The sequence below is a fragment of the Eupeodes corollae genome, chromosome 1, assembly GCF_945859685.1.
Source record: "Eupeodes corollae chromosome 1, idEupCoro1.1, whole genome shotgun sequence".
Taxonomy (NCBI): Eukaryota; Metazoa; Arthropoda; class Insecta; order Diptera; family Syrphidae; genus Eupeodes; species Eupeodes corollae.
In genome coordinates, this window is record NC_079147.1 from 15,688,008 (window position 1) to 15,714,600 (window position 26,593).

The 26,593-nt window shown below is 31.7% G+C and overlaps 1 protein-coding gene across 1 annotated transcript; it reads right to left on the reverse strand.

Annotated features, from left to right (window-relative positions):
- Window positions 1-6,604: 6,604 nt before the first annotated feature.
- LOC129945820 (uncharacterized) lies at window positions 6,605-25,404 on the reverse strand. The gene is made up of 12 exons (XM_056055785.1): window positions 25,173-25,404; window positions 24,841-25,028; window positions 24,380-24,779; window positions 23,947-24,311; window positions 23,795-23,888; window positions 23,729-23,744; window positions 17,272-17,344; window positions 7,940-8,150; window positions 7,677-7,879; window positions 7,216-7,621; window positions 6,795-7,153; window positions 6,605-6,721 (listed from the first exon to the last, which is right to left on the reverse strand). Exons 1-12 carry the CDS (start codon window positions 25,306-25,308, stop codon window positions 6,605-6,607), a joined length of 2,568 nt encoding a protein of 855 aa, XP_055911760.1. The 5' UTR covers window positions 25,309-25,404.
- Between the last annotated feature and the right edge of the window lie 1,189 nt (window positions 25,405-26,593).

The window sequence follows — 26,593 nt, forward strand, 5'->3', positions numbered from 1 at the left end:
GAATGGCGGCAATTTCAAAATTATAATATGTGACTTTTTGTATTGCCAAAGTTTAATAAGAATTGTAAGACAAATTTTAAGTAAACGACAATGTCAGAATTATTTAAAAAAATGACAAGAAACCGGAAAGTCTTAACAAATAATTGTTATTTACAAGGGGGCCGTCTAGTGAATTTCTTAATCTTAGGTTATTTTGAAGAAGTCGTAATCTTGACCGAGATTCAGTATCGCAAATCGATATGAATCGCTTCAAATGACTTATCAGCGTTGAAAAATATTGATAAGTAACTAGTGCTGTGTTGACTAAACAGTGCGGTTTTAACAATACAGTTTTGGCTGGAATAAAACGCTAACTGAGTTTTTTGAACGCAGGTGTGTGCAAACAAAATTTGAAACCGGAATGGTAGTTCACAACACGTCTTCATACAATTTACAACGTCTTTTCTTCTTAAGGAACAAAATTGCCTGATGTGAGGAACGCAAAGCCCGCATTTTAGTGTAGAAAGCTGATGCATCCATAGATAATGTAAGTTTGTTCTCATTTCTTTTTCTAAACGAGGCTGGGATGCGACACACACTTTTCATCCTGTCTGTCGATTTGTCTAAATCTTTAACAAAATGTTTATAACAATATTTGGAGTGAGATTCAATATTAAAAGTAAATATCCGTCTGTCTATCTCCTAATGCATGAGTCAACATTTTTAGTCGAAAACCAATTTTTTACCTATTTAGGTAGCATTTTTTGAAAGTTTGTATTTGTTTTTTACAAGTGTACAGATATTTTCCTAAAACGATTAACAACAAAATTTTGCATAAAATTGAATCATTTTGATGACAATACCTTCATTTGTTCAAGTAATATCGATTACGGAACATTAACTTTTACCCATTTTGTGTAGTACTTTTTAATTTAAATGAAAAAACTGATAGTTGGGTTTTAATAAAATCTTTATTGAATGTTGACAACAATTGATGTTTTTTTTCGATTTTCAAAATTTTACCAGATTTCAAAAAGATTATTAACTTCTCATAGGAAGTTATTGTGATGGGTCCGATTTGTCCCATTGAATATTTTGAGATTTTTCGAGGTTTCAAGGTCAATAGAGTCGTGCGTGTGTAAGTACGTTCGTACGTCCGTTCGTCGCGACGTTTTTTTCGTCCTCCATAGCTCAAAACCAGAAGAGATATCGACTTCAAATAAATTTTGTTATACAGATAATAAGGCAGAAAGATACAGAAAGGGCTCTCAAGAAAATTAAACGCTAGAGACGTGAATTAAAGTTTATATAATATATTGTTATTGTATAATTTCTTTTAAGAAATATTGCTGTCAACATTCAGTAAAATTTTGAGAAAAATCGAATTGACAGTTTTTTTTAACAAAAAATAATAACCCAAAGACAAATTAGTACTAAAACTTGGCAAAAATTTACTTTCGCCTCAAATAGCTCTTCAAAAATTAAAGATATCGTCTTCAAAATTTGTTTATGTCACAGAAAATATTGTTTTCGATATTCAGTAGTCTTTTTTATAAAAATACAACAGTCCGTTTTTTCATAAAAAAAATACAATCTACAAAAAATAGTACTCAAATTTGGTAAAAATTCATGTCTCTTTTTTACACAAGAAATAAAAACTTTTAAAAAATGCTATTAAAATTATTAAAAATTGGGTTTCGACTAAGAATCTTGTTAGCAAAAATAGATTTTGAAACCAAACTATTTCATCTTATGCAAAGTGATGTTTCTACCTTTCATTAATTTTGTTTGGAAAATTCAACTGACAACTTTCTTAACGAATCATGAAAGTTAACAAAAATGCTATTTGACTCAAGTATTTAAAGTACAAAAAAGGATATTAACTTAAAATTTTGCTATCTCACACAAAATATTTGTATTAATATTTTGTTAAAGCTTTTGAAAAATCAGCAGACGGGTTCGGATCACAGTGGGTCGCATCACTGTCTTTACTTTTAAATTTTGATAGTAAAAAAAAAACATAAACTCAATATTTTGCAGAAAAAATTCTGCATCTTTTGATGTTAATATCTGTTAAACAAAATTAGTTTGAAGTCGATATCCTTACTGGGTCTTGAGATATGGACGATGAAAATAGCTTCCCGCACGCAAAACGTAGACACGCATACTCACACATAACTTTAAAAATCTTTAATTTAGATTCAAGGGATCTAAGGATCAATAACTTCCTATGGGAACCTAAAAAATCTGTGTTTATTCAATGTAAAGCATTGAATAAACACAGATTTTTTAGATTTTGAAGACTCATTTTTTTCAGTTAAGAGTCTGACATTTATTATCGCACAACGTATGCAAATAGTTAAGACCAGGGCAACTGGGGCGGAAGCCCGGGCCCTCCCCAAACGGGGGCCCCCACCATAACACTTCGGAAAATGTTTGTTTCAAATTTTTTGATCTATTACCTTTACCTACAGTACTCTGTACATAAATGATTATTTAATTATATTGATCTTAAATCAAGCCATCAGTGAAATATCGAAATCTCAAATGCCACTGATAAGACTTCCAATTCACTACCTATCTTGAGGGAGTACACCAATCGCTTAATGGCTGAGCGGGGTAGTACTTGCCCGCAACCTCAGAGGTTGGGTATTCAATTCCGTGTCTGGACAATGTTTTTTTTTTTTTACTTATAGATCGGTGTTCTTCAATGCAATAATTTGTCCATCGGCTGTTCAATTCTTTGATTTCGTGCAGAATTTGTACACGCGGCACCAAATTCTGATTGAGAAATTATCGGAGAAGAAAAGCGGCCAGTTTTTACTGTTTAGTCAGCGACGCTCGTTGGTCTTGTCGAGCTGAAGCTACGAAAGCCTTAGTCAACGGCTATTCGGAAATCGAAGAAGCTCTAACCAGCATATCTTCCAATTAAGAACAAAAAGGCATCCTAAAGAAGGAAGCAACACACCTTTTTTAGAAGGTGAGTGGTCTCGAAACCCCTTAGTTTGCAACATTTTGGAACGATATCTTGGAGTGTTTCAACGCTACAAACAAGATGTTGCAAGACCCGAAAATGATTATTGAATCGGCAATACGTGCACTAGAAACTTTGAAATCATTTGTGGAATCTAAACGAAATGATTTTGATAAATACGAGGAACCAGCAAAAAAATATCCCATACTGATGAAAATGTACAATCACGCACCCACACCAGAGCGAAAAATGTGAGCTATCCGTTTCTCTTACTGAAAGATTGCATGCCTATGAAGCTGTTCGTTCAAGATTTGGATTCCTAAATCTCATCGAGAAGATGGATGCTGCAACAGAGGCATTGTTGAAAGTGTATCCGGATGATTTAGAGCCTAGTCTTGGCAATGAGTTGGTTCAATTTGTGTCTTTGATTGACTCATACAAAAAGGAAAAGGACTATGGAATAGATCAATCGCCGGAACTACTACTACTAAATACTTGAAAATCTAAATTTCAGAGCTACATTCCCAAACCTCGAAATTGCATTGAAAATGTATGTGTATTTGATGGTAACAAATTGTACTGGAGAGCACTCATTTTCAAAAATAAAAATTATAAAAAAATGTCTCCGAACCACTATGGGATAAAACCGTCTATCGAAGCTTACCCTCCTGAGTATTGAAAGCGTTTTATTCTGAGAACTGGATCTTAACGAAAACGTTTTTTCGGCGAAAAAACTCGAAAGGTTCAGTTCGGTAACCCCTAAAATTTAATTTTAATTCTTTTTTCCGTTTATATTTATGTATATGTGAATAAATTATTTATTGAAAAACTCGAGTGAAAAAAAATGGTTTACTTTATTTTGAAAATAGTTGGGTAGCGAGGGGGGCTCCGCTTCTGTATTGCCACCGAGGTCTCTCGACCTCTAAATGCGGCCCTGGTTAAGACCATCTACAAAAATGGTGATTCTGCCATTGTTTAAGACCATCTACAAAAATTGTGATTCTGCCATTGGTTAAGACCATCTACAAAAATGGTGATTCTGCCACAGTCACATGTCGTACTTAAAGAGGAGATTATGGTTTACATATTTATCCAACTACGCAAGAAATTGGCCAAATTGTAAAGAAATTTGGATTGGTTACAGATATTGTAAAGCCTGGCGTATTATGGCGTATTACGTCCAGCTCACACAACAGCTAAAGCCAACTGACCATTCATAACGTCGTTGAAACGTCGAAACGGTTCTTGAACAACAGGCGGTGGACGATGATTTTTCGAACAAAATTTCCTTCAGTGACGAAGCACATTTTACACTCGGCGGGTATATTAATAAACAACATTTTCGATTTTTTCAATGTTTCAAACAAGCTTTAAAATAAAAAAAAGGCTGGGATGCTACCCACACAGATAACTTCCCATTAAGTCTGTCGATTTGTCTTTTTTTAAAAGTTTGTAGGTTTTGGTGTTGGGTTAAAAAATTGTCAGTTGAATTATTCTTACAAATTATAAATTACCAACAATATTTTACACATAAACAAATAGCTTAGTTTAAAAAACTAGTTTTGTTAAATAGATTTTTAGTCGAAAACACATTTTAACCAATTTTAGAAGCATTTCTTTAATTTTTATAAATTGGATGAATGAAATTAATTTAAGAGATATTAAGAACCGAACATCAATTTTTACCAAATTGGCTTACTATTTTTTTTATTTTTTTAAGAAAAAACGGACTGTTGGATTCTTCTTATTATTATTATTTTCTGTGAAATAAAAAAGTTTGAAGACAATATTTTTAATTTTTGAAAAGCTGTTTGAGTCGAAACTAAATTTTAACCAACTTTTATAAATATTTGTTTATAATTTTATTTGTTGTAGAGAAATTGTCAATTCGATTTTTCATAAAATTTTTTTTAATGTCGAAAATAATATTTCTTATAAGTAAAAATTAGTTAAAAGCTATTATCTCAAAGTTTTGAAAAGATATTTGAGTCGAAAATCAATTTTTACCAACTCTTGTTAATTTTTTTTAGGTTTTTATTTTTTGTAAGAAAACTGTCAATTCGATTTTTCTCAACATTTTTCAGAATGTTGAAAACAATATTTCTTATAAGATAAAATAAGTTTGAAGCCTACATTTCAAGTTTTTGAAAAGATATTTGAATTGATATTCAATTTTTTACCAACTTTTAGCAATATTTTGTTCAAAATTTTATCAGATGTCAAAAACATTATTCTTCGTTGCACAAAATTGTTTTGAAAATGAAATCATATTTTAGTTGAAAAATTTTGGAGGTGACAAATTTTTGGTTTCAGTTTTTTTATTTCGACTCTAGGGACCTTGAAACGTCGAGGATTTTCAATTCGATAAATCGGACCCATTACTTTAACTTCCTATGGGAAGTTAAAAAGAAATATCATAAACAAAATATTTTATATACGTTTACTTTTAAAACCGCAAAATGGATCACCCTGTACCATTGAAATATATACCACCGCAAATGGGGTGATTATTATAATTATCATCAGTGAGTTAGTAAACAATAATATTATAATAATTTTGCATTTCTCTTAAACAATTCTCGGTCAAACATTTTTATCAGCTTTTATTTACAAACTGCAAGGCATTTTCAATTCTCGCAATAAATCTATACATTTTTAAATTATAATTAAATAATTAAAATATATCGACATATTTCCGGTAAAGAACATTTATTGAAATAATTCTTTTAAATTAAGTAAATAAAATAAATTATAAACCTTGGTTTCTTTTTTAGATAATCGTATGAGATTAAATACAAATGGTAACCTTAAAAAAAAAAAAAAAAAAAAACAATTTTAAATAAAGGCAAAATTATCTTTCTAGGTAAGACTTGTTTAATTAGTATTAAGAAAAGCTTACTTTAGGCACAAGGCCATAGATGATTTATATAAAATTTTATTTAAAATGTTGGGCTATTGACTTTGTAAAATCTCAATGGTTTTTATTGTCAATTAAGAACTTTAAGTAAATCTGTTATAAAAACGAAGCTGTAGAAGGAAAAGAGTAATTTAAATAGTTTTAAATTATTTATATAGCATTAAAAGTGATATGTGATACACGTAACGATTAATCACATAGAAACATTGATTTGAGTCTAAAAATATACTACATTTTTTTAAGTTTAGTCAAAGCTCCAATTTTTTGTGATGTACACTTGATTTGTATCATGGATGATACTTTGGAGTTTAAGAAACATCATATATCCAAATGTGAAACACTAGTATTTTGTTTAATAAAACGAAAGCACTCATTTTAGGCAATATTAAGTTTCATCCAACAAACGTAGTCCTAAGATGGATAAACAGACGAATTGTAAGTGAAATACGGAGTAATTAACGATTTGACTAGCTGAAACTTTAAGTTTTGTAACAACAAGTTAGATGAAAACCTCAAACAGGGTAACCCACAATCATTTTTTTTAACGGTGTCAATTAAGCAAAAAAGAAGATTATATTATTTCCTGACCTTCTTTTTTTCTTTAAATCCTTATTCTTAAAAATTTTAACCACATTATAGGTCAAAGGGCATAAATAATAGAAACCAACTACAACTTTCATTTTATTTAAATTAAGTTAAGTTATATTTTTTAATTCAGATTCTAAAAACCATTATTATCTTGTAGTTTTTCGTAGACCACAAATACTTGTCCTATCTTGCAAATGCTCTATTTCGCAAGTAATTATTCTAAAATTCACCTCATTGAAATTTCGAGTTCTAGTCAAGGCTTTCTGAAAAAAAAAACAAATATTTAAATCATGAATTTGCCTTATGCTATAGCACTATACAAGCTACTCAAAATACCTGATATCTTGAAGTTAAAATCCACAATTCTTCCTTGCCGAATGCATTGCGAACAACTTTGATTCCAGTTGCAAATTGTAGTTGTTCAACATCATTAGCCAAAACATTAAAATAATGATATGCATAAGGATCTCGAATGCTCCAACTGATTAAAGACACTTCATCCATCGTTACACAATAGATATTCCCCTTGCTATCCATGGCTTGATTCGAGCACTGAACTCCTCTTTGGCCGATTGGAAAGAACTCTCTCGGAACCTTTATGTGTTTATTCCATATGGTTTGATTTAAAAGTATTCTTAGAGGAACTACACTCTCGATTTCACTTGACAAACTGCTAAAGTAAAAGAAACGTTCTCCTTAAAAATTTAATTCCCATCAATGAATGTTATTTTTGTTTGAATATCTCAAGACGCGTTACCTCTAAAATGTCGTGGAGTAATTGACATTCCAACAATGCCATCCATTATGTCCACTTTTTCCCCAGCTATTGAAAACGTTCCGAAATCTGGATCAGGAAACATAAGTTTATTTTCGATTCTCCATGTGTGATTGCTAGCGACATCGTAGGCTATCAAACCATGAAAGCCTGTGTCGGCTATAAAGACCAGAGCTTTCCAACATAATCCATTTGGTGCTGGATCAGAAATGTCCACAATTAAATTAACCAACCTCGAGGCATCTTTTCTGTAGACAACAAGTGGTAATCTATGGCGATGAATAAGAGTATTGGTGGCAAGATCGAAAACTAATATCTGTGGTGGACAAAGAGATCTTGATTCAATAGTTCCAGTGTCCAGGACCCAGAGTCGATGACACTGATCAATCTAAAAATGAGGATTTTATCAATTTTGTTGTTGATAAGTTTTAAACTTAACTTACGGCAACACGGATAGCAGAAGTAATACCATTGCAATCATTTCCGTAGCTTGAATGCCACGAATAACTTGGGTACGCCCCAATGATCTTTTCCGATGGAGAAGATTGATTGTAGAATCTCTGTTTAGGTTCAACAACAGCTAAGGAGTATGGAATTCCCTCCTTCAAACGAGGAATGGTCACAAAAATTCTACGTTCACCATTGACTTAAAATGTATAACTATATAAAACTTTTTTGAATACGTTTTGAAAATAGTCAAACTTACCATCATAATCCACATCAACATCAAAGAGATTGGCATTTTTATGATCGAGCTGACCATTTCGAAGAGCCAAGTTAATTTCTTCCAAATGAAGAAAACCGAAATCAACAATTTTCCATTCGGCAATAGTTTCTAAACTCGAAGAAGTAAGTCCAATAAGTGACACCGGGATGAAGAGAAGTATTAAGATCATTTTCAGGAACAATTCGAAGTCCTAACAAGAATTCAGCTTTTATTTGACTGTTACTGCAGAATTGTTTTGGATTCATCGGAGCTTAATAATTGTCTAATTTTATTTTAAAAGCATATTTCACTGCAGTGAAGATGAGATTGAGTAAATGTTTGTATAATTATATTTAAACTTGTTTCTTAAAAATATTGTATCGATAAACGATAAATTACTACCAGATTTGAAGTTGTTTAAATTAGAGATCCAATAAAACTGCATCATATAAAGCGTATTAAGACTTACCTTATCTTTTTTTCAGCTACAGTAATTGAGTTCAGAAATCCAAGCTTGTAGACTTTGACTAAAACTAATGTTTTTGGATGTTGTCAATGTCTCTGGATATCATCTCACCACGGTAAGAAAATTAGTTTGAATAAACCAGATGTTCAGTTTATTTTATTTAAATCTTTATCTTTGACTTTATTCAGGATAAAACAAAAAAACAAGAATCGGAAGAAAAATAACATCACAAATCAATAAATAAAAAGTTTTAAAAAACAAGAAACAATTGTCAGGTTTCATTGACTCAGTAAGTGTGTTATTTATCACACTTCGAAACTGAACCTTAAAAAGATTTATTATTTTATATACATACGTAAAAGGTTGATTGATTAGTATACACTCAGAAAAAAAAGTAAAGCTTTTTAAAAATATTTTTTTTACTTTCGGTTGCCCCATAATCTAACTTTTGGAATAAGTAGTTCTGACTTAAATATTTTTGAACCGAACTGATTTGAAGTTAGAGGTGCATCAATTTAAAAAAAAATGAATAACATTTGACAGTTGTTTAAGTCCTTTTTGGTAAATGGTTGCAATTTATGACAATGAATCGTTTAGCAACTATACAACGCGTTAAAATTATTCAAACTTATAGTTTAGATACGTAGAAGAAATAGTTATTTCTCCCTCATCTGTTATTTGATAATCTACACTTCTACACTAATATTATAAAGAGGAAAGATTTGTATTTTTGTATGTAACGAATAAACACAAAAAATAACGGAACGATTTTAATAATTCTTTTTCATTAGAAAGCTACATTATACTCAGTGATAACATAGGCTATATTTAGTACTAGATTACCATAAATCTTTAGAAATTCCTATAAAAACCAACCGAAGGTGTTCACAGTCAAGAAATTCTTATAGACACAATCTATCCAGACATCAACAATCTTACAGTAAGAAATTTCCATTGGCTCTGTTAGAGAGCGATATTGTCACTCAGTAACGACTCATTAAATGAGAAAAGAGGCTGGGATGCGACCCACACTGAACTTCCCATCCCGTCTGTCGATTTGTCTTGCTTAAAAGTTTGTCTATATGTATTTTTACCAAATTTGAGCACTATTTTTTGTAGATTTTATTTTTTATGAAAAAACGGACTGTTGGATTTTTATATAAAAATTACTGAATATTGAAAACAATATTTTCTCTGAAATAAAATAAGTTTGAAGCCAATATTTTTTATTTTTGAAAAGCTATTTGAGCCGAAAGTAAATTTTTACCAAGTTTTAGTATTATTTTTTTTAGAGTTTTATTTTTTGTAAAAAAAACTGTCAATTCGATTTTTTTTCAAAATTTACCAAATGTTGAAAAAAATATTTCTTATAAGAAAAAATTAGTTTGAAGCCAATATTTTACAGTACCCGTAGCATGATGGTTAGTGCGTTGGACTGTCATGCAAGAGGTCTTGGGTTCAATCCCTGCCTGTGCCACCATAATTTAAAAAAAAAAAAAAAAAAAAAAAAATTTCGCGGGTACTGCCTCTTGCGAGGAATTGACAAATCCTTCAAGAGTAATTCTTGTCATGAAAAAGTGCTTTCTCAAACTAGCCGTTCGGATTCGGCCTTAAATTGTAGGTCCCTTCCATTCCTGACAACAGTACTCGCACACAGGAATGGTTGAGAGTTGTAAGTCACTAGGCCCTGGTTCACAACGGACTGTTGCGCCACCCCATTTGATTTTGATTTTAAATTTTTGAAGAGATATTTGAGTCGAAAATCAATTTTACCAACTTTTATACATTTTTTTTTTAGGTTTTTATTTTTGTAAGAAAACTGTCAATTCGATTTTTCTCAAAATTTGTCCTAATGTTGAAAACAATATTTCTTATAAGAAAAAAATTGTTAGAACCTATTATCTCAAAGTTTTTAAAAGATATTTGAGCCGAAAATCAATTTTTACTAACTTTTATACATTTTTTTAGGTTTTTATTTATTGTAAAAAAACTGTCAATTAGATTTTTCTCAAAATTTTATCAGATGGCAAAAACATTATTCTTCGTTGACAATTTGAAAAATTTGACAAATCGGACCCATTACAATAACTTCCTATGGAAAGTTAATAAACAAAATTATTATTGAAAAAGTAAAAGGTGATTTTAAATATTACAAATATGTTTACACCCGTGTGCAACATCGAAGATACGGTGCACTACCCACAGGAATTTTTAAATTCCCTCAATCCTGCTGGCTTGCCACTGCTTTTAAGATATTTAAGTCCTACCAATATGAAAAATGGTACAAGACTTGATCAAAGAATTAAGAAAAAATGTGATTGTAGCAACTATCATTACAGTTCCCGCTGCCGGTCAGCTCGCACATGTTCCGCTTATTCCGGTGATACCAACTGATTTGCCCATATCTTTAAAAATAGTGTTGCCACCTACAAATATCACGTTGTGCACCATGGAGGTAGCAGTCGCACGAACAATTTTAAATTTCTAACTATAATCAATGTATTTATTATCAATGCATCGGTTCCAAACTGATTTTCAAAACGTTTTTCCATGCTGAGGTTTGTAGTGACTATCTGCACCCCTAAGTATTTATACTCCCGCACCATTGTAACCATTTCTCCTTGATATCTCCATTTTTCGTTGTTTGCATGCCTACCATCTTCTTCCCCGAAGCTCATCATTTTAGATTTCTCCAGATTGACGGACAGATTCCAAAGTTTACAGTAGCTTTCAAGACGATTCATCGTTCCCTGTATTCCCTCGATAGATTCAGACAAAAAAACTATGTCATCAGCAAACATTAAAGCAGGTATGCGTATGTACCCGTGGCTTGATGGTTAGTGTGTTGGACTGGGTGAAGCAGGAGAACCAGTTTTGGTGGCTTCAATCGGCACTTTATATTGGGTAGTCGGGATGGGGTTTTAAGCCTTGGCCGGCTTACATACTTGTTTTATAGTTTTAGGGCTTAGTTTTAAGTAGAATAGGCATGGTGGCACAAAAAGAAATAGAAAAAAAAAAAAAAAAAAAACAATAAAAAAAAAAAAAAAATACAAAAAATAAAAAACAAAAAAAAACATTAAAATAAAAAAAAGAAAACATGGAATAAAAAAAAAAAAAAAAAATAAAAAAAGACAACAAAATATGAAAAAAAAATGTTTGATAGTTAGATTTGCTGCTGTGGTTGTTCTAGTTTTAAGTAGTTTATAGGTAGAACAGGTAGTTTAAGTTAGTTTTTAAGTTTTATTTAAGGACCTTATTTTAAGTAGTTTGTAAGCAAAAATAAATAAAAAAGGTTATTGATATTAGTTTTTTCAAAATTTTCTAATAAAAACAAAACAAATAAAATTTAAATTGAAGTAAAATAGATCTTAAGGCCGAAAGGCATTAGTCATTAGTGTTATAGTTTAGCTTAGAGTGTCCGTATGGGACCATTAAGTTAGTTGTAATTTATGGATAATTAGGCTAGTTTTATGAATTTTTGTCTAGCTTTAAGATAGGTTTAAGATTGAATAAATAAAAATGAATTTGAAAAAAAAAAAAAAAAAAACAGTTCGCATTAACATCTTTTTAGTACAGATCAAAATGAAACAGTTCGAAGTGAATCTGTGTTTGGAATGGTCGGTAGTTATGTAACGCGTTTACAAGTTGGTTGTAATTTACGTGTAGACACGCTTCAACTGCTTGTTTTACTCCCATTTGTTGTTCTGAACTCCTCGGAAACAAACTCGCCATCCCATACATCCGCCTCATTGTTCTCGTAACGCAAAATTTATAAAAATTCATGTTCGATTTTCGATATCTCGTGAACAATAGAATATATTGACTATGAATTTCATTCATCTGATTTGTATTTAGGTTAGGTTATAGTGGCTGTCCAAGATGGAAACGGACACACTTAGGCCAGTTTAATGGCCCATTGTGATACCACATGAATCTTGAGGCTTCCTCCTAAGCTCAATGGAACCAGCTTGAGTCCCCTACGAAACGTGAGAGGCTGATTATACCGATATGATTTAGATTGTTAAAGAAGAATTCTCCTAGGTAATTCTTGCGTTTTCGAGCTAGAGCAGGGCATGTGCAGAGAAGATGAAGAACCGTTTCTTCCTATTTCTCGTCCATACAGCTTCTGCAAAAGTCATTTGAGAATACGCCTAGTCTCGTGGCGTGTTTTCCTATTAGACAGTGTCCGGTTATGACACCTATTATCGAGCTTATATGCGATCTGCTTAGAGAGAGCAAGCACCTTGAACGTTTTAAATCCAGTGTTGGCCAGATGTTTTTTGTGGCTTGACACGTGGTGATGTTGGTCCACCTGGTGCCTGCCCTCCTCGCAGCGTCTTGCATTAGTAGCAGTTTACAAGTAGCGATTGGTATGCCAGTACTTGCCAAACGTGGTAGCATGGGCTGTACTGTACCGTTCCTGGCGAGTTCATCTGCCTCACAGTTACCTGGAATGTCTCTATGGCCCGGCACCCAGCAAAGGTGAATATTAAACTGTTGCGCCATCTCCATTAGCTCGGCAGTTATGGACTGTTATAGAGTTTGTAGAGACAGAGTCCAGAGATTTGGTAGCGGCCTGGCTGTCGGAGAAAATACGGATATCAGATGTTGATATCACGTTTTCTTTGAGCCAAGACAAGACTTCCTTAATCGCCAAAAGTTCCGCCAGGAACACGCTACAATGATTGGGAAGGCGGAATGAGAGACTTAATTTCAGTCGTTCAGAGTACACACCACCACCAACCCCTTCTTTGGTTTTTGAGCCATCTGTGTAAAAGTGGATTGACTCATCCTCCAAGAATTTCCTATCCTCCCAAAAAGATCTGGTAGGTATAGAAATCTGGAAATTTATGTCGAATTGTAGTTGGGGGATGGTGTAGTCTGTGTGCTTTGGAATTGATTCTAAGTACCTTAGAATTACGGAGTGGCCAATGTTGTTGTTAGTCCACTGCGACGAAGCATTGAGGCGAATAGCAGAGCTTGCAGCTATTTGTTTACTAAATATGTCAAGAGGTGTAAGGTAGAGCAAGGTGTCCGTCCAGTGCCGCAGACGGGGTCGTTAAAATCGGTCTGATTACCGATGTGTATAGCCAATGCGTGGTTCTGGGTTATAAACCCCATTTATTACCAATAGCTTTTTTGCAAGAAAAGAGAGCTACAGTAGCTTTTTTGACTCTTTCCTGTACGTTGCGTTTCCAATTTAGTTTTTTGTCTAAGACAAGACCTAGGTATTTAGCCTCGTCTGAGAATTTTAATTGGATTCCTTTAATGTAAGGAGGGTTGAAAAATGGAATTTTGTATCTCCTCGAAAATAAGACCAGATCGGTTTTGTGTGGGTTAACACCCAGTCCACACCGATCAGCCCAAAGTATTAGTCTGTCCAAGGCATTTTGTAAGAGTTATTTTAGGATATTAAGATGCTTTCCTGAAACTGCTATAGCAACGTTCGTCCGCATAGGCTATCACTCTGAAACCCTCCGCATCCAGACTAGTTAGGATTTCATTCACCACTAGGTTCCAGAGGAGAGGGGATAGAACACCACCTTGCGGTGTCCCTCTACTAACGAATCGTCCGCTTGAAGAGTTGCCCAGTTTTGAGTTAATTATTCTGCTAGTAAGCATTAAATGAATTAACTCCCGAAGCGAACTCTCTACATTTAGAGATGTCAGTGCCGAAGTGATTGCAGATGTGTCCACGTTGTTAAAGGCACCTTCGATGTCAAGGAAAGCAACCATAGTGAACTCTTTATGATGGAGGAATTATTCGATGGTGCGTACTAAAGTGTGTAACGCTGTTTCCACCGATTTACCCTTACAGTAGGCATGTTGAGACGAAGACAGAAGTCTTGTATCGATACTTGCCCTTAAATGGATATCAATCAATCTTTCCAGGGTCTTAAGAAGGAATGATGATAGACTTATAGGTCGTAAATCTTTAGGATTGACTTGGGAGCATTTACCTGCTTTAGGTATAAAAACAACTTTAACTTCTCTCCATGCCGAGGGAACATGGACCAGGTAAAGACAGCTGGTAAAAATTGTCTCAAGGATTGGTGCAATTATATCAGAAGCTTTTTGTAATTCGGCCGTTTTGTATTTGCTTACATACAAAATAAAAACTTTTAATAAATGCTACTAAAATTGTTAAAAAAAGATTTTCGATTAATAATCTCGTTAACTAAATAGATTTTGACATCAACCTATTTCATCACATGCAAAATGTTGTTGGGAATGTTGGAAAATCTACAAACAACCTTTTAAGCAAGATAAATCGACAGACGGGATGGGAAGTTATCAGTGTGGGTCGCATCTCAGCCTTCTTTAAGGTTCAAGTATACATCAGTAACTTGAGTTTGTAAGCTTTCACAATCAAAAGAAACAAAGAGGAACCAAAAGAAAGATGTCTATTGTTAAATTGATAAATGATAAACGATTTACATATTAAACTTAATATTTAATATGGTTTTGTAATATGGTTTAAACTGAATTCCCCATTTATAATATTAGAATAGGATTCAAGGGACAAGTTTACTTCTAGGTGCACTTGCTACTATTTTCGTTCATTATTTATTTATTGCATAACACTTCGTTTTCAGCAAATTAATTCTTGCTTATTGTCAAGGTGCCACAATTTAAACAATATTTAATGATTGTAATGAATATAATAGTTTTTAAATATTCTTTTAGATTCCTATATTTGTATCTATAAGCCTGACAAATTAGACACAATACCCAAACCGAGCATTTTTTTCTTTAGGGTATACATGATCAGATAAAGGTGTACAAGGATCCTGTACAATTTATAAATATCTCAATATAAACTTGAATGTGTCTACATTCAAAATTATTCGTATTTTTTTCATAACAATCCTATTATTCTATTATCATTGCACATTAAATGTCCCTTTTTCCAAAATCTATTATAATCTTATCGAACTTCTAAGTCAATCTGCGGTTTTAAACAGAGTTCTATGTTATACATTTAGAACTTGATGAAGAAATGAGCTAGAACTCAATCAAGATCAAATTTTAGAACTTTCTGAAAATATTGGTCGTAAGTTTGTTACTCAAAAAAATTAAGATAACTAACGTCAAATTTCTTGGCGAAGTTCTAAAAAAAAATATAAAAACTCAACCTAGTAATTCTCGGTTTATCTTTTCAACTTCATCTTTAAAATATTTAGAACTCTAGCATTTTTTCACATCTCATTATGTCTGTAGTTAAAAACCATTTTAGAGTTCTAGGAATGTTAGATATCGGTTGAACGATACTGAGGTCTAACGTCTAACATGTTTTTTTGAGATATTTGTAGTACCCCGTAGCGAGTTCTAACTCAAAATTCTCATCTCTTTTAAAAAAAAATTAAAAAAGAGGCTGGGATGTGAAATACACTGATAATTACGATCTTGTCTTTCTTTCAACTTTAATAAAATATTCAAAGCAATATATGTTAAAAGCTGTTTGTTGAATTTTTCTAAAATATAACCTACAAATTAACAACAATATTTTGCATATGATGAAATAGTTTGATTTTAAAATTTATTTTTGTTAACGAGATGTTTAGTCGAAACCCAATTTTTAACAATTTTAGTAGCATTTCTTGTAAGTTTTTATTTCTTATACACTTAAATATAGTTTAGATTTTTCTAAGAAAATGAAGCACAGAATGAAATAATTTTGAAGTTAATAACTTCATTTATTCACGAAATATCGAGAATCGAACAACAATTTTTACTAATTTTGCGTACTTTTTATGTGTATATTTTAATTTTTATGAACAAAATTACTGTAAGACTTCTTACACAAATTTGACTGAATGTCAAAAACTTATTTTCTATACGATGACTTTCAGTCAAAATCAGTTTTAACCAAATTTTAGTAATGTTTTTGTTTAGGATTTTATTTTTTGTAAAAAAAAACCGTCAATTCTTATTCTTTATTGCCTACAGTTGTTTTGGAGGCAAAATCATTTTTTGTTCGTAAAATATTCGATGTAACAGTTATTTTTTATCCAGTTTGGTATCACGCTACAATATATAATATAAAATTTAATTCAAGTCGCTAGCGTTATTTGCTCGTGAGATATTAATTTTAATTTTTTTAATTGTTATGGAAAAACTACCTTTTCATTTTTATACAGTGTTGGAAAAAATAATAGAAACAAGTGTCTTCATCGTTTTCAATAAACAATATTTTGTAGCAATTAAGTGTTTTGTCGTTAGCCTTTCTATATTTATATCGTACCAAATAATGCATTCAAATGGTAAATTGTTTTTTGAAACAACTGCTAGATTTCACTTGACGGTAAAAAGTTCGAGGCCAATGATGATTTTGCCTGAAAAAAAATTATAGAAATAAGATACTTTAACTGTTATTCTAACGCAAGAGTTTTTGTATGCAAATAGGCGTTTTGAGTTTGTTTATTAATTTGTCGGATATTTTCTGTGTTCTGTACTTAACAACATTTTTAAAATTCATCTATAAATTTAATAATATGGGTCGTTGATTACATTATAATTTTGAACGCGAAGTGACGTAAAAACTAAGATAATCTGAACAAACGACGATTGAAACCGCGAAAACCTTAAACTATTCCCAACACAATATTTAAAGCTCTACATTCAAGCCCAAAAGGAGAAACAATATGAAGAAAAAGATAAACTTCTTTGCATTTTGATACTATTGGTAAGAATATGTTAGAAAAAAAAATAATTTTATTCCTTAAGAGAACGCAAAAATTAATTAAACGGATCAGTGATAGCGGCTAGCACAATAAAAAAACCTACTAGTAGAAGCAAGTCTTCCTTTTAGAAGTCCACAATAAAAGCCCTTTTTGAACAAAAACAACATTATACAATGGCTTACTTTACAAACAATAACGTTTAGTGGTCGGATGAAACGAATATCAATTTGTTTGGCTCCGATGGAAGTTAGAAGGCTAAAGAACAAGGAATTTAACCTAAAAAACACCAAGAAGACTGTGAAACACTATTGTAGAATATAATGGTTTGGGGATGCTTTTCAGCGTCTCGTGTAGGTCCAATATTTAGAATAAAAGATAAGATTTACACCGTGAATTATGTCCAGATATTAAATTCAGTCATGCTACCGTTAATTGAAGAGGAGGTGTTAATTAAATATGAGTTGGTGCAGGATAATGACCCACGGCATTCCACTAAACTGGCTTAAAAATACTTGCAAGAATACAAAAGCAATGTTACGGAATGCCTAACACAAGTTCCCGTTTTACTCAGCAGAAGCGAATATGGAACCACCCAAACGGTTATCAATGTGAATGTCTACGCTGTTAATATTTTTAACAAATGATTGGCTGCCATTATCGGGATTTCTTCTACGATGTAAAATTGTAAAAATGTTGATGTTTTGTTCGGCATTGGCAGCAATGAACCTATTTTGTGATAAATTTGGGCTTTGATTTGAAATTGAATTGACTTGTAGACCATTGTTGATAGAATCATTCTTTACTATTTCTGTTGCTCCGAAGGATGTAATTTGGAAACAAGAATTAAATGTTCGAATTGACTTTAGGAACAGATTAGAATATGGATCTGTGCGAGCATTATGTCTTAAATTCAATTAATTAGAAGCAGTATATTTAATAATTATTATTAACTAAAGAAATTAAGTAAAGAAATTAGTAAATAAATGAAATATAATGAAATAAATGAAATATAGTACGTTTAATACAAAAACCGTTGTTAACGAGAGCTTGCGACACGTGTTAGGTATTTTAGAGGTAATATTAATTGAGTTAATGTGGAACTACATAAAATTACATATGAAATTATCAATAAGACAAAAATAAATAATTAACAATTACAGCTCCTACAAAGTATAACTGATCAATTATCACTTGTAAGTTATCGAAAGTGTTAAAGTTATTAAATTAACAATATTTATTAAACAATAGCACTTAGTAATATACAAAATAGTTAAAAACCTATTATAAGACCTACCAAATGTATGTGCAAAATTTCATTGAAATTGGTTAAACCGTTTCGGAGGAGTATGGAAACTAACACTGTGTCAGGAGAATTTTATATATAAGATTATATTTATTTTTTAACACTTAGGAAATATCTTTTCATGTGTAAAAAAGAATGATGGCAAAGTCTGTTTCTGTTATTTTTTCCATTATTGCATATCAAAATTTAATTGAAGTCTTTATTTTTACTGGTTCTTGAGATATAGATGACGAAAACAACAGTAAGATGCGTTGGTCTCAATTCACCAACGCCTTAGAGAGAAAACTCCGTTCGAGTGACATGGCAATACCAAACAACAGAAACCTGACAAATACAGAAATTGACCAACATTTACAACATGAAACAATAGAACGAACGATGGAACGGACAATACCCAAGTACAAAGAACGGAACTAAATGGACGCTTATAGAAACGTGACTATTGACGCACTACGTAAGCACAAGAGTGGCTTACTGACAAGACTCAAAAACTTGTACAGACGAATTACAGAATCACACGACTTGGAGGTTAGGACACTGGAGTCGTCAATAAAAAATGTCAATCTGAACTACAGGTTATCAATTAACAAGTACTGAAACCCTAAGAAACAGAGCCCTACTTAATCACTTTTACCTTCGAAATGATATGACACAATGGCGATCTGAGAACCGCGGTTTTATGCGGTTCGATGATGATTCCTTGACAAATGCCATAATCGCCGAGCAAACGAAAGAAAATCCCTTGTTAGTGACGTAGGTTGAGCTTTAGCACATCCTCAATTTAATAAAAAAAAAGAGGCTGGGATGCGACATACACTGATAACTTCCCATCCCGTCTGTCGATTTGTCTTGCTTCAAAGTTTGTCTATATGTACTCGTACCAATTTTTATCAAATTTGCGTACTATTTTTTGTAGATTTTTTTTTAATGAAAAAACGGATTGTTGGATTCTTATTCAACTCACTGAATATCGAAAACAATATTTCTTGTGAAATAAAATAAGTTTCAAGCCAATATTTTTAAGTTTTGAAAAGCTATTTGAGTCGAAAGTAAATTTTTACGAAGTTTTAGTATTGTTTTTTTTTAGAGTTTTATTTTTTGAAAAAAAAACTGTCAATTTGATTTTTTTCAAAATTTTATCGAATATTGAAAACAATATTTCTTATAAGATAAAATTAGTTTGAAGAAAATATTTCAAATTTTTGAAAAGATATTTGAGTCAAAAATCAATTTTCACCAACTTTTGGTAAATTTTTTTTAGGTTTTTAATTTTTTGCACAAAAACTGTAATTCCATTTTTTTCAAAATTTTATTGAATGTTGACAACAATATTTGTTGAAAGATAAAAGTTGTTAAAAGCCAATATCTACAATTTTTAGAAAAATATTTGAGTCGAAAATAAATTTTTACCAACTTTTATACTTTTTTTTTTATGTTTTTATTTTTTGTAAAAAAACTGTAAATTCGATATTTCTTAAAATTTGTCCTAATGTTGAAAACAATATTTCTTATAAGCAAAATTTAATTAGAAGCTATTATCTCAAAGTTTTGAAAAGATATTTGAGTCGAAAATCAATTTTTACCAACTTTTAAATATTTTTTGTAGGTTTTTATTTTTTTGTAAAAAAACTGTGAATTCGATTTTTTTCAAACTTTAACTGAATGTTGACAACAATATTTTTTGAAAGATTAAAGTAAATCAAAGCCAATATCTCAAAGTTTTGAAAAGATATTTGAGTCGAAAATCAATTTTTACCAACTTTTATAAATTTTTTTTTAGGTTTTTATTTTTTGTAAAAAAACTGTCAATTCGATTTTTCTCAACATTCTTCAAAATGTTGAAAACAATATTTCTTATAAGATAAAATAAGTTTGAAGCCTAAATTTCAAGTTTTTGAAAAGATATTTGAATCGATATTCAATTTTTACCAACTTTGAGTAATGTTTTTTTTTAGATTTTTATTTTTTATAAAAAAACTGTCAATTAGATTTTTCTCAAAATTTTATCAGATATCAAAAACATTATTATTCGTTGCACAAAATTGTTTTGGAGATGAAATCATATTTCAGTCGTAAAATTTTGGAGGTGACAATTTTTTTTTCAGTTTTATTGATTTATAAAAAAAACCGTTATATTGATTTTTTTCAAAAAATATACTTGTTTGGTATCACGTTACAATATATTATATAAAATTTAATTCAAGTCTCTAGCGTTTTTGATTCGTAAGATATTTAGGGTTAACCAAAATTTTCACCTTTTTTTCAAACTGCTATGGCAAAAAAACCACCCACGCAATTGTCTTGAGAGCCCTTTCTGCATCTTTCTGCCTTATTATCTGTATAACACAATTTATTTGAAATCGATACCTCTTCTGGTTCTTAAGCTATGGACGACGAAAAAAACGTCGCGAACGTACGGACGTACGGACGTACGGACGTACGAACGTACGTACACACGCACGCACAGACATCTTTCTAAAAATCTTTTATTTCGACTCTAGGGACCTTGAAACGTCGAGAAATGTCAAAATTTTCAATTTGACAAATCGGACCCACTACAATAACTTCCTATGGGAAGTTAAAAACAGTCAGCAGGTGCCGATGGTATATCCCGAAAAAGGGAAAGGACAACTCCGACCCGTCAAATCTTCGGTGGATAAGTCTTCTACCGAGTATCACCAAAGTTTTCGAAAAGATCATCAAGTGGGCTGCGGACAACAAAATAATTCCGGATAAACAGTTCGGGTTCAAGGCGGGTCATGACACAATTCATGCTGCGTCTTAATTCGTTTCTGATATCCAATGGAATAAATCAAAACAATAATGCACAGTGCTGCTCTGGTTGATTTGGAAAAGGCCTTTGACACCGTATGGTTAGAGGGTGTTTACCTTAAACTGAGCAGGCTTGGCATAAGCAAGCCATTGTTGTATATAATTTATGATATGCTTTACGGTAGAAAGTTTGTTGTCAAAAGTGGCAATGTAACTTCTACCACAACATTCTCAATTAAAAATGGTCTTCAACAGGGAGCGGTGAATTCGCCGATTCTCTTCAGCATTTACACCAGCGATCTGATAGGTAGTCTTACAAAGGCAATTGCGTACGCCGAAGATCTAATTGCGTAGAGCACGGCCCTAAAGTTTGAGGTTATTAAAATTCTCTTGCAGCGTGATTTCGACAAGATTCAGCGATATTGCGACGACTGGAAACTGAAAATAAATGTCCAGAAGTCAGAGACAATTCTGTTCCGGACTCCGTTGGCTAGGGCCACGAGGGATACGTGAAAAAATTGGCGCAAGATGGTCATCGTTGATCATTACGGTCAGCCATTAGCGAGCAAAAGTGTTATGAAGTACCTCGGTATCTGGTTAGACCAGTATTTATATTTCGACAGACTTCGCTGTGACGAAACGGCTGTGTTTTAGCAGTCGGTTTAACTCCAGAGTGAAGGTAATATGCTACATGGCCCTCATAGGGCCGATGATCGTTTATGGTTGTCCTGTGTGGTTCAACGTTGCCCCTTCCCAGATGGAGAAGTTTCGGGTGTTTGAGCGGCAGTGTTTACGACGCTGTACCGGCTTATATCGAACAGCCGAATCTTCTTATGTGCATTACTTTTCCAACGAGGTCCTATACAACGGGGCTCGAATCAACAGAATTGACAATTTCGTGATAAAACTCGTTCGAGGTCACATTGCAAGAGCTATATCTTCGACCAACAATTTAATGTTCGGGGTGTTCTATTCGAACGACGAGTACTTTGAGAGTTCACGCTTGAGCGGCTTCATTCCACCAGAAGCATTCCTTTTCTTAGATAGATGCAGGATAGATTGGCAGTTCCGCAAATCTACCACGTCAGACGACGACCCGTGGATAGGCGACTCATGTACAATCGGGACGTCATGGCACAAGGTGGAGCAGAGCTTCTTCCGTTCAGTAGGGCTGTGTCCGAACGGGACCGAACTTATAGAGTTAGGCAGGAGAACCAGTTTTGGTGGCTTCAATCGGCACTTAAAAGTGGGCAGTCAAGGGTTTTAAGCCTTGGCCTGCTTAAATACTTTTTTTTGTATAGTTTTAGGGTTTAGTTTTAAGAAAAATAGGAATGATGGCACTAAAAAAAATATACAAACAAAATTAAAAATTAGATTAAAAAAAAAAACATAGAATAAGAAAAAAGGGACAACAAAATATGAAAAATAAAAAATATTAGAGAGTTAGATTTGCTGCTGTGGTTGTTCTAGTTTTAAGAAGTTTAAAGGTAGAATAGGTAGATTAAGTTAGTTTTAAGTTTTATTTAAGTACTTAATTTTAAGTACTTTTTAAGTAAAAATAAAAAAGGATATTAATATTAGTTTTTTTCAAATTTTTTAATAAATACAAAAATAAATAAAATTTAATTGAAGTAAAATAGATCTTAGCGCCAAAAGGCATTAGTATAAAGTTTTATAGTATGGGACCAGTAAGTTGATTGTAAGTTATGGATAACTATGGCAGTTTTATAAATTTTTGTCTAGCTTTAAGATAGTTTTAAGAAATAATGAATAAAAATGAATTAAAAAAAAAATCTTTTATTTAGGCTCTAGGGACCTTCAAAAGTCGATAAATGTTAAATGTTCAATTCGACAAATCGGACCCATTACAATTACTTCCTATATGGAAGTATAATTTAATTGCTGTGACAGTTACAAAATTGTTTTTATTCGCTGTTCAAATAACAGCTCCAAGGCATCAAGGCAATGGCATCGCCAACTGATAATACTATTTTGATATTTGGTGCTCAAAAACTGGATTCTACTTAGGGTATGGTCGTCCAAATCCAGGTCTTCAATTTTAGTAAAAAAAATCAGTTAACATGATTCTTTAACAGCTAATATTTGCCAAAACGTTGACTTGTTAAAAAAAATGTAAAATTATGCAAAAAATTTCAAGTGGGAAGAAGCTGTCAAAAGCACCCATGATTTAAAACGAATCACCAGATGGAATTACCGTGGGTTCGTCAATACCGGTGAAATGTGGATTCTATTTTAAACTAATATAATTTGTCCACATAAATCAAAAATCCCTATTTACATATATTTTCTATTTCATCTTTGCAGAGTTTAAAATGTATGTCTTAAAAGGAGACTTAAATCCTTCAATTTAAGGGCCAAGATAATTGAAGTTCTTTCTCAAACGGAAAGCTAAATTGGTGTTTTCAAATATAAGAACTCAGTGAAGAAATGAATTTAAATTCAATGAAGTTATTATAACCTATTGTTTTTTACATTAAAATAATAATGTTTCCACTACAAAAACCATAAGATTTAAAATAAAAACTGCAATTGTTGTTAATTACCACGAAGATAATTTTACTGCATTCAAAATAAAATATAAATCAACAAAAATTATACTCAAAGGTTGCCACATGGTCCTATACCAGATTGTAAGGTACTTGTTAGGCAAACCAAACATCTAAAATTAATTTCATCCAATCTAATCGAACCGGTATTCAATTTCTGTTAAAAATAAACCAACAAAATTAATATTTAATAAAATAAAAACAAATTCGCAAACCTGTAAATTATTAGACATAACCAAAAGATACTCCTTGCCATCTCTACCATATACAACTTTCATACCAGCTACAAATGGCAGCGTTTGATTGTTCACGACGAGGATTTTAAAATTTGCCGGTTCATAGCTTTTATCGGGATTCCAGGATTGTATTGAAACTGGATCATATTGAGAGAAATAGAGATTATTTCCACAGAAATCCAAAGCTTGTACTGGACATTGTGTGCGGCGGGTACCAATTACTTTGAAAGCATCCTGATAACCAGAAGGACTATTTTTCCACATTTCCCGATTATTGACGTCTTTGAGCTTTGCTGCTAATTCACTCCTCGATGCATGAGAATGAAGATATATTAGACCCCTCTCTTAAAGGATGCAAAACAAAATAAACAACTTATCAATCCTGAAACCCCTAGACGTAGTTATGACTTACTCAAATCCGGGGTACTTGTGTATAGTCCATCTGGGAAGGTAAAAGTTTCCCCATTGATTGTCGTATTCAAATAAGCAGGATCCGGTTTGAATAGGTCATTGAAAATCACCCAAGATTGTCGAAGTTTCACATCAAAGACCAAGAATGAAAATCCTCGAGCATCGGTTATATAAACTTTTCCCTGTTCGCATCGTCCTTTTGGTGGAGGATCATAAATATTCACAATAATTCCATTGTGAACCGTTTGGTTGGTATATTGGTTCTTAGGTATGGTATATTTGAAAATAATTGTATCGGTCTTTAGATCAATAACTACTATTTTAGGAGGACAAACTTGTGATGGCATAGCAGAGAAGTTACGCCCCGTGTCAATTGCCCACAAACGATTACAAGGATCAACCTATGATTTAGAAAGAATATCAAGAACAAAAAATTTTGATTTTATTTGAAGATTAACTTACAAACACACGAAAAACTGATATAATCCTATTGCAATCTCGGTTATCACGTTCCGAATGGGCTTCAAAGTCCGGATAAGGCAACAACAGTGGTCCATATTTGCCCCGTTTATTGGAAACTTTAGCTAGAGTGTAAGGAATTCCATTTACAATTCTTGGTGTGCTGATAAAAATAACCACTTTGTTATTTCCTAAAAGAATTCATCATATTATTTGTATAAAGTCTTTAAAACTTGATTCTTACTAAAATTACATTAACATTAAATTTAAGACAATTTCTCCGAAATACGTCTCAAAATCGAATCAAATATTTTCGTATTACAATTTGAACTTACTATCAATTCCCATATCAACATCATAAGGTCGTTTAAATCCTTCTTCAATATACGACCTGCTTTGAATAGCGTATTCGTAATCCTCAGGACAATCGAAGCCATATTCCAAATTATTCCAAGCATGAATAAGTGTCATATTTTGAATTGGAGGAGAAGCTTTATATTGCAAAGAGGGTGCAATAAATATTACAATCCCAAAAACAATATAAAAAAAGAGGCTGGGATGCGACCCACACTGATAACTTCCCATCCCGTCTGTCGATTTGTTTTGCTTAAAAGTTTGTCTATATGTATTTTTACCAAATTTGCGCACTATTTTTTGTAGATTTTATTTTTTATGAAAAAAACGGACTGTTGGATTTTTATATAAAAATTACTGAATATTGAAAACAATATTTTCTCTGAAATAAAATAAGTTTGAAGCCAATATTTTTAATTTTTGAAAAGCTATTTGAGCCGAAAGTAAATTTTTAACAAGTTTTAGTAGGTATTGTTTTTTTTTAGAGTTTTATTTTTTTGTAAAAAAACAGTCAATTCGAATTTTTTAAAAATTTTACCAAACGTTGAAAACAATATTTTTTATAAGATAAAATTAGTTTGAAGCCAATATTTAAAATTTTTGAAGAGATATTTGAGTCGAAAATCAATTTTTACCAACTTTTATACTTTTTTTTAGGTTTTTATTTTTTGTAAGAAAACTGTCAATTTGATTTTTCTCAAAATTTGTCCTAATGTTGAAAACAATATTTCTTATAAGAAAAAATTAGTTAAAAGCTATTATCTCAAAGTTTTTAAAAGATATTTGAGTCGAAAATCATTTTTTACGAACTTTTGTTAATTTTTTTTTCGGTTTTTAATTTTTTGTACAAAAACTGTCAATTCGATTTTTTTCAAACTTTAACTGAATGTTGACAACAAGATGTTTTGAAAGATAAAAGTAAATTAAAGCCAATATCTCAAAGTTTTGAAAAGATATTTGAGTCGAAAATCAATTTTTACCAACTTTTATAAATTTTTTTTGAGGTTTTTATTTTTTGTTAAAAAAACTGTCAATTCGATTTTTCTCAAAATTTGTCCTAATGTTCAAAACAATATTTCTTATAAGAAAAAATTAGTTAGAACCTATTATCTCAAAGTTTTTAAAAGATATTTGAGTCGATAATCATTTTTTACGAACTTTTGTTAATTTTTTTTTCGGTTTTTAATTTTTTGTACAAAAACTGTCAAAACGATTTTTTTAAAACTTTAACGGAATGTTGACAACAAGATGTTTCAAAAGATAAAAGTAAATTAAAGCCAATATCTCAAAGTCTTGAAAAGATATTCGAGTCGAAAATCAATTTTTACCAACTTTTATAAATTTTTTTTTTAGGTTTTTATTTTTTGTAAAAAAAACTGTCAATTCGATTTTTCTCAAAATT

Excerpts from the sequence above, each read along its gene's own strand:
- LOC129945820 (XM_056055785.1), bottom strand. The coding sequence starts at position 25,308 with ATGACACTTATTCATGCTTGGAATAATTTGGAATATGGCTTCGATTGT. Across the intron at positions 23,889-23,946 it reads TTATGTCTAATAATTTACAG|AAATTGAATACCGGTTCGAT; the intron begins GTTTGCGAATTT and ends TATTTTTAACAG. Across the intron at positions 8,151-17,271 it reads TAAACGTTATTGTTTGTAAA|GACTTCGAATTGTTCCTGAA; the intron begins GTAAGCCATTGT and ends AATTCTTGTTAG.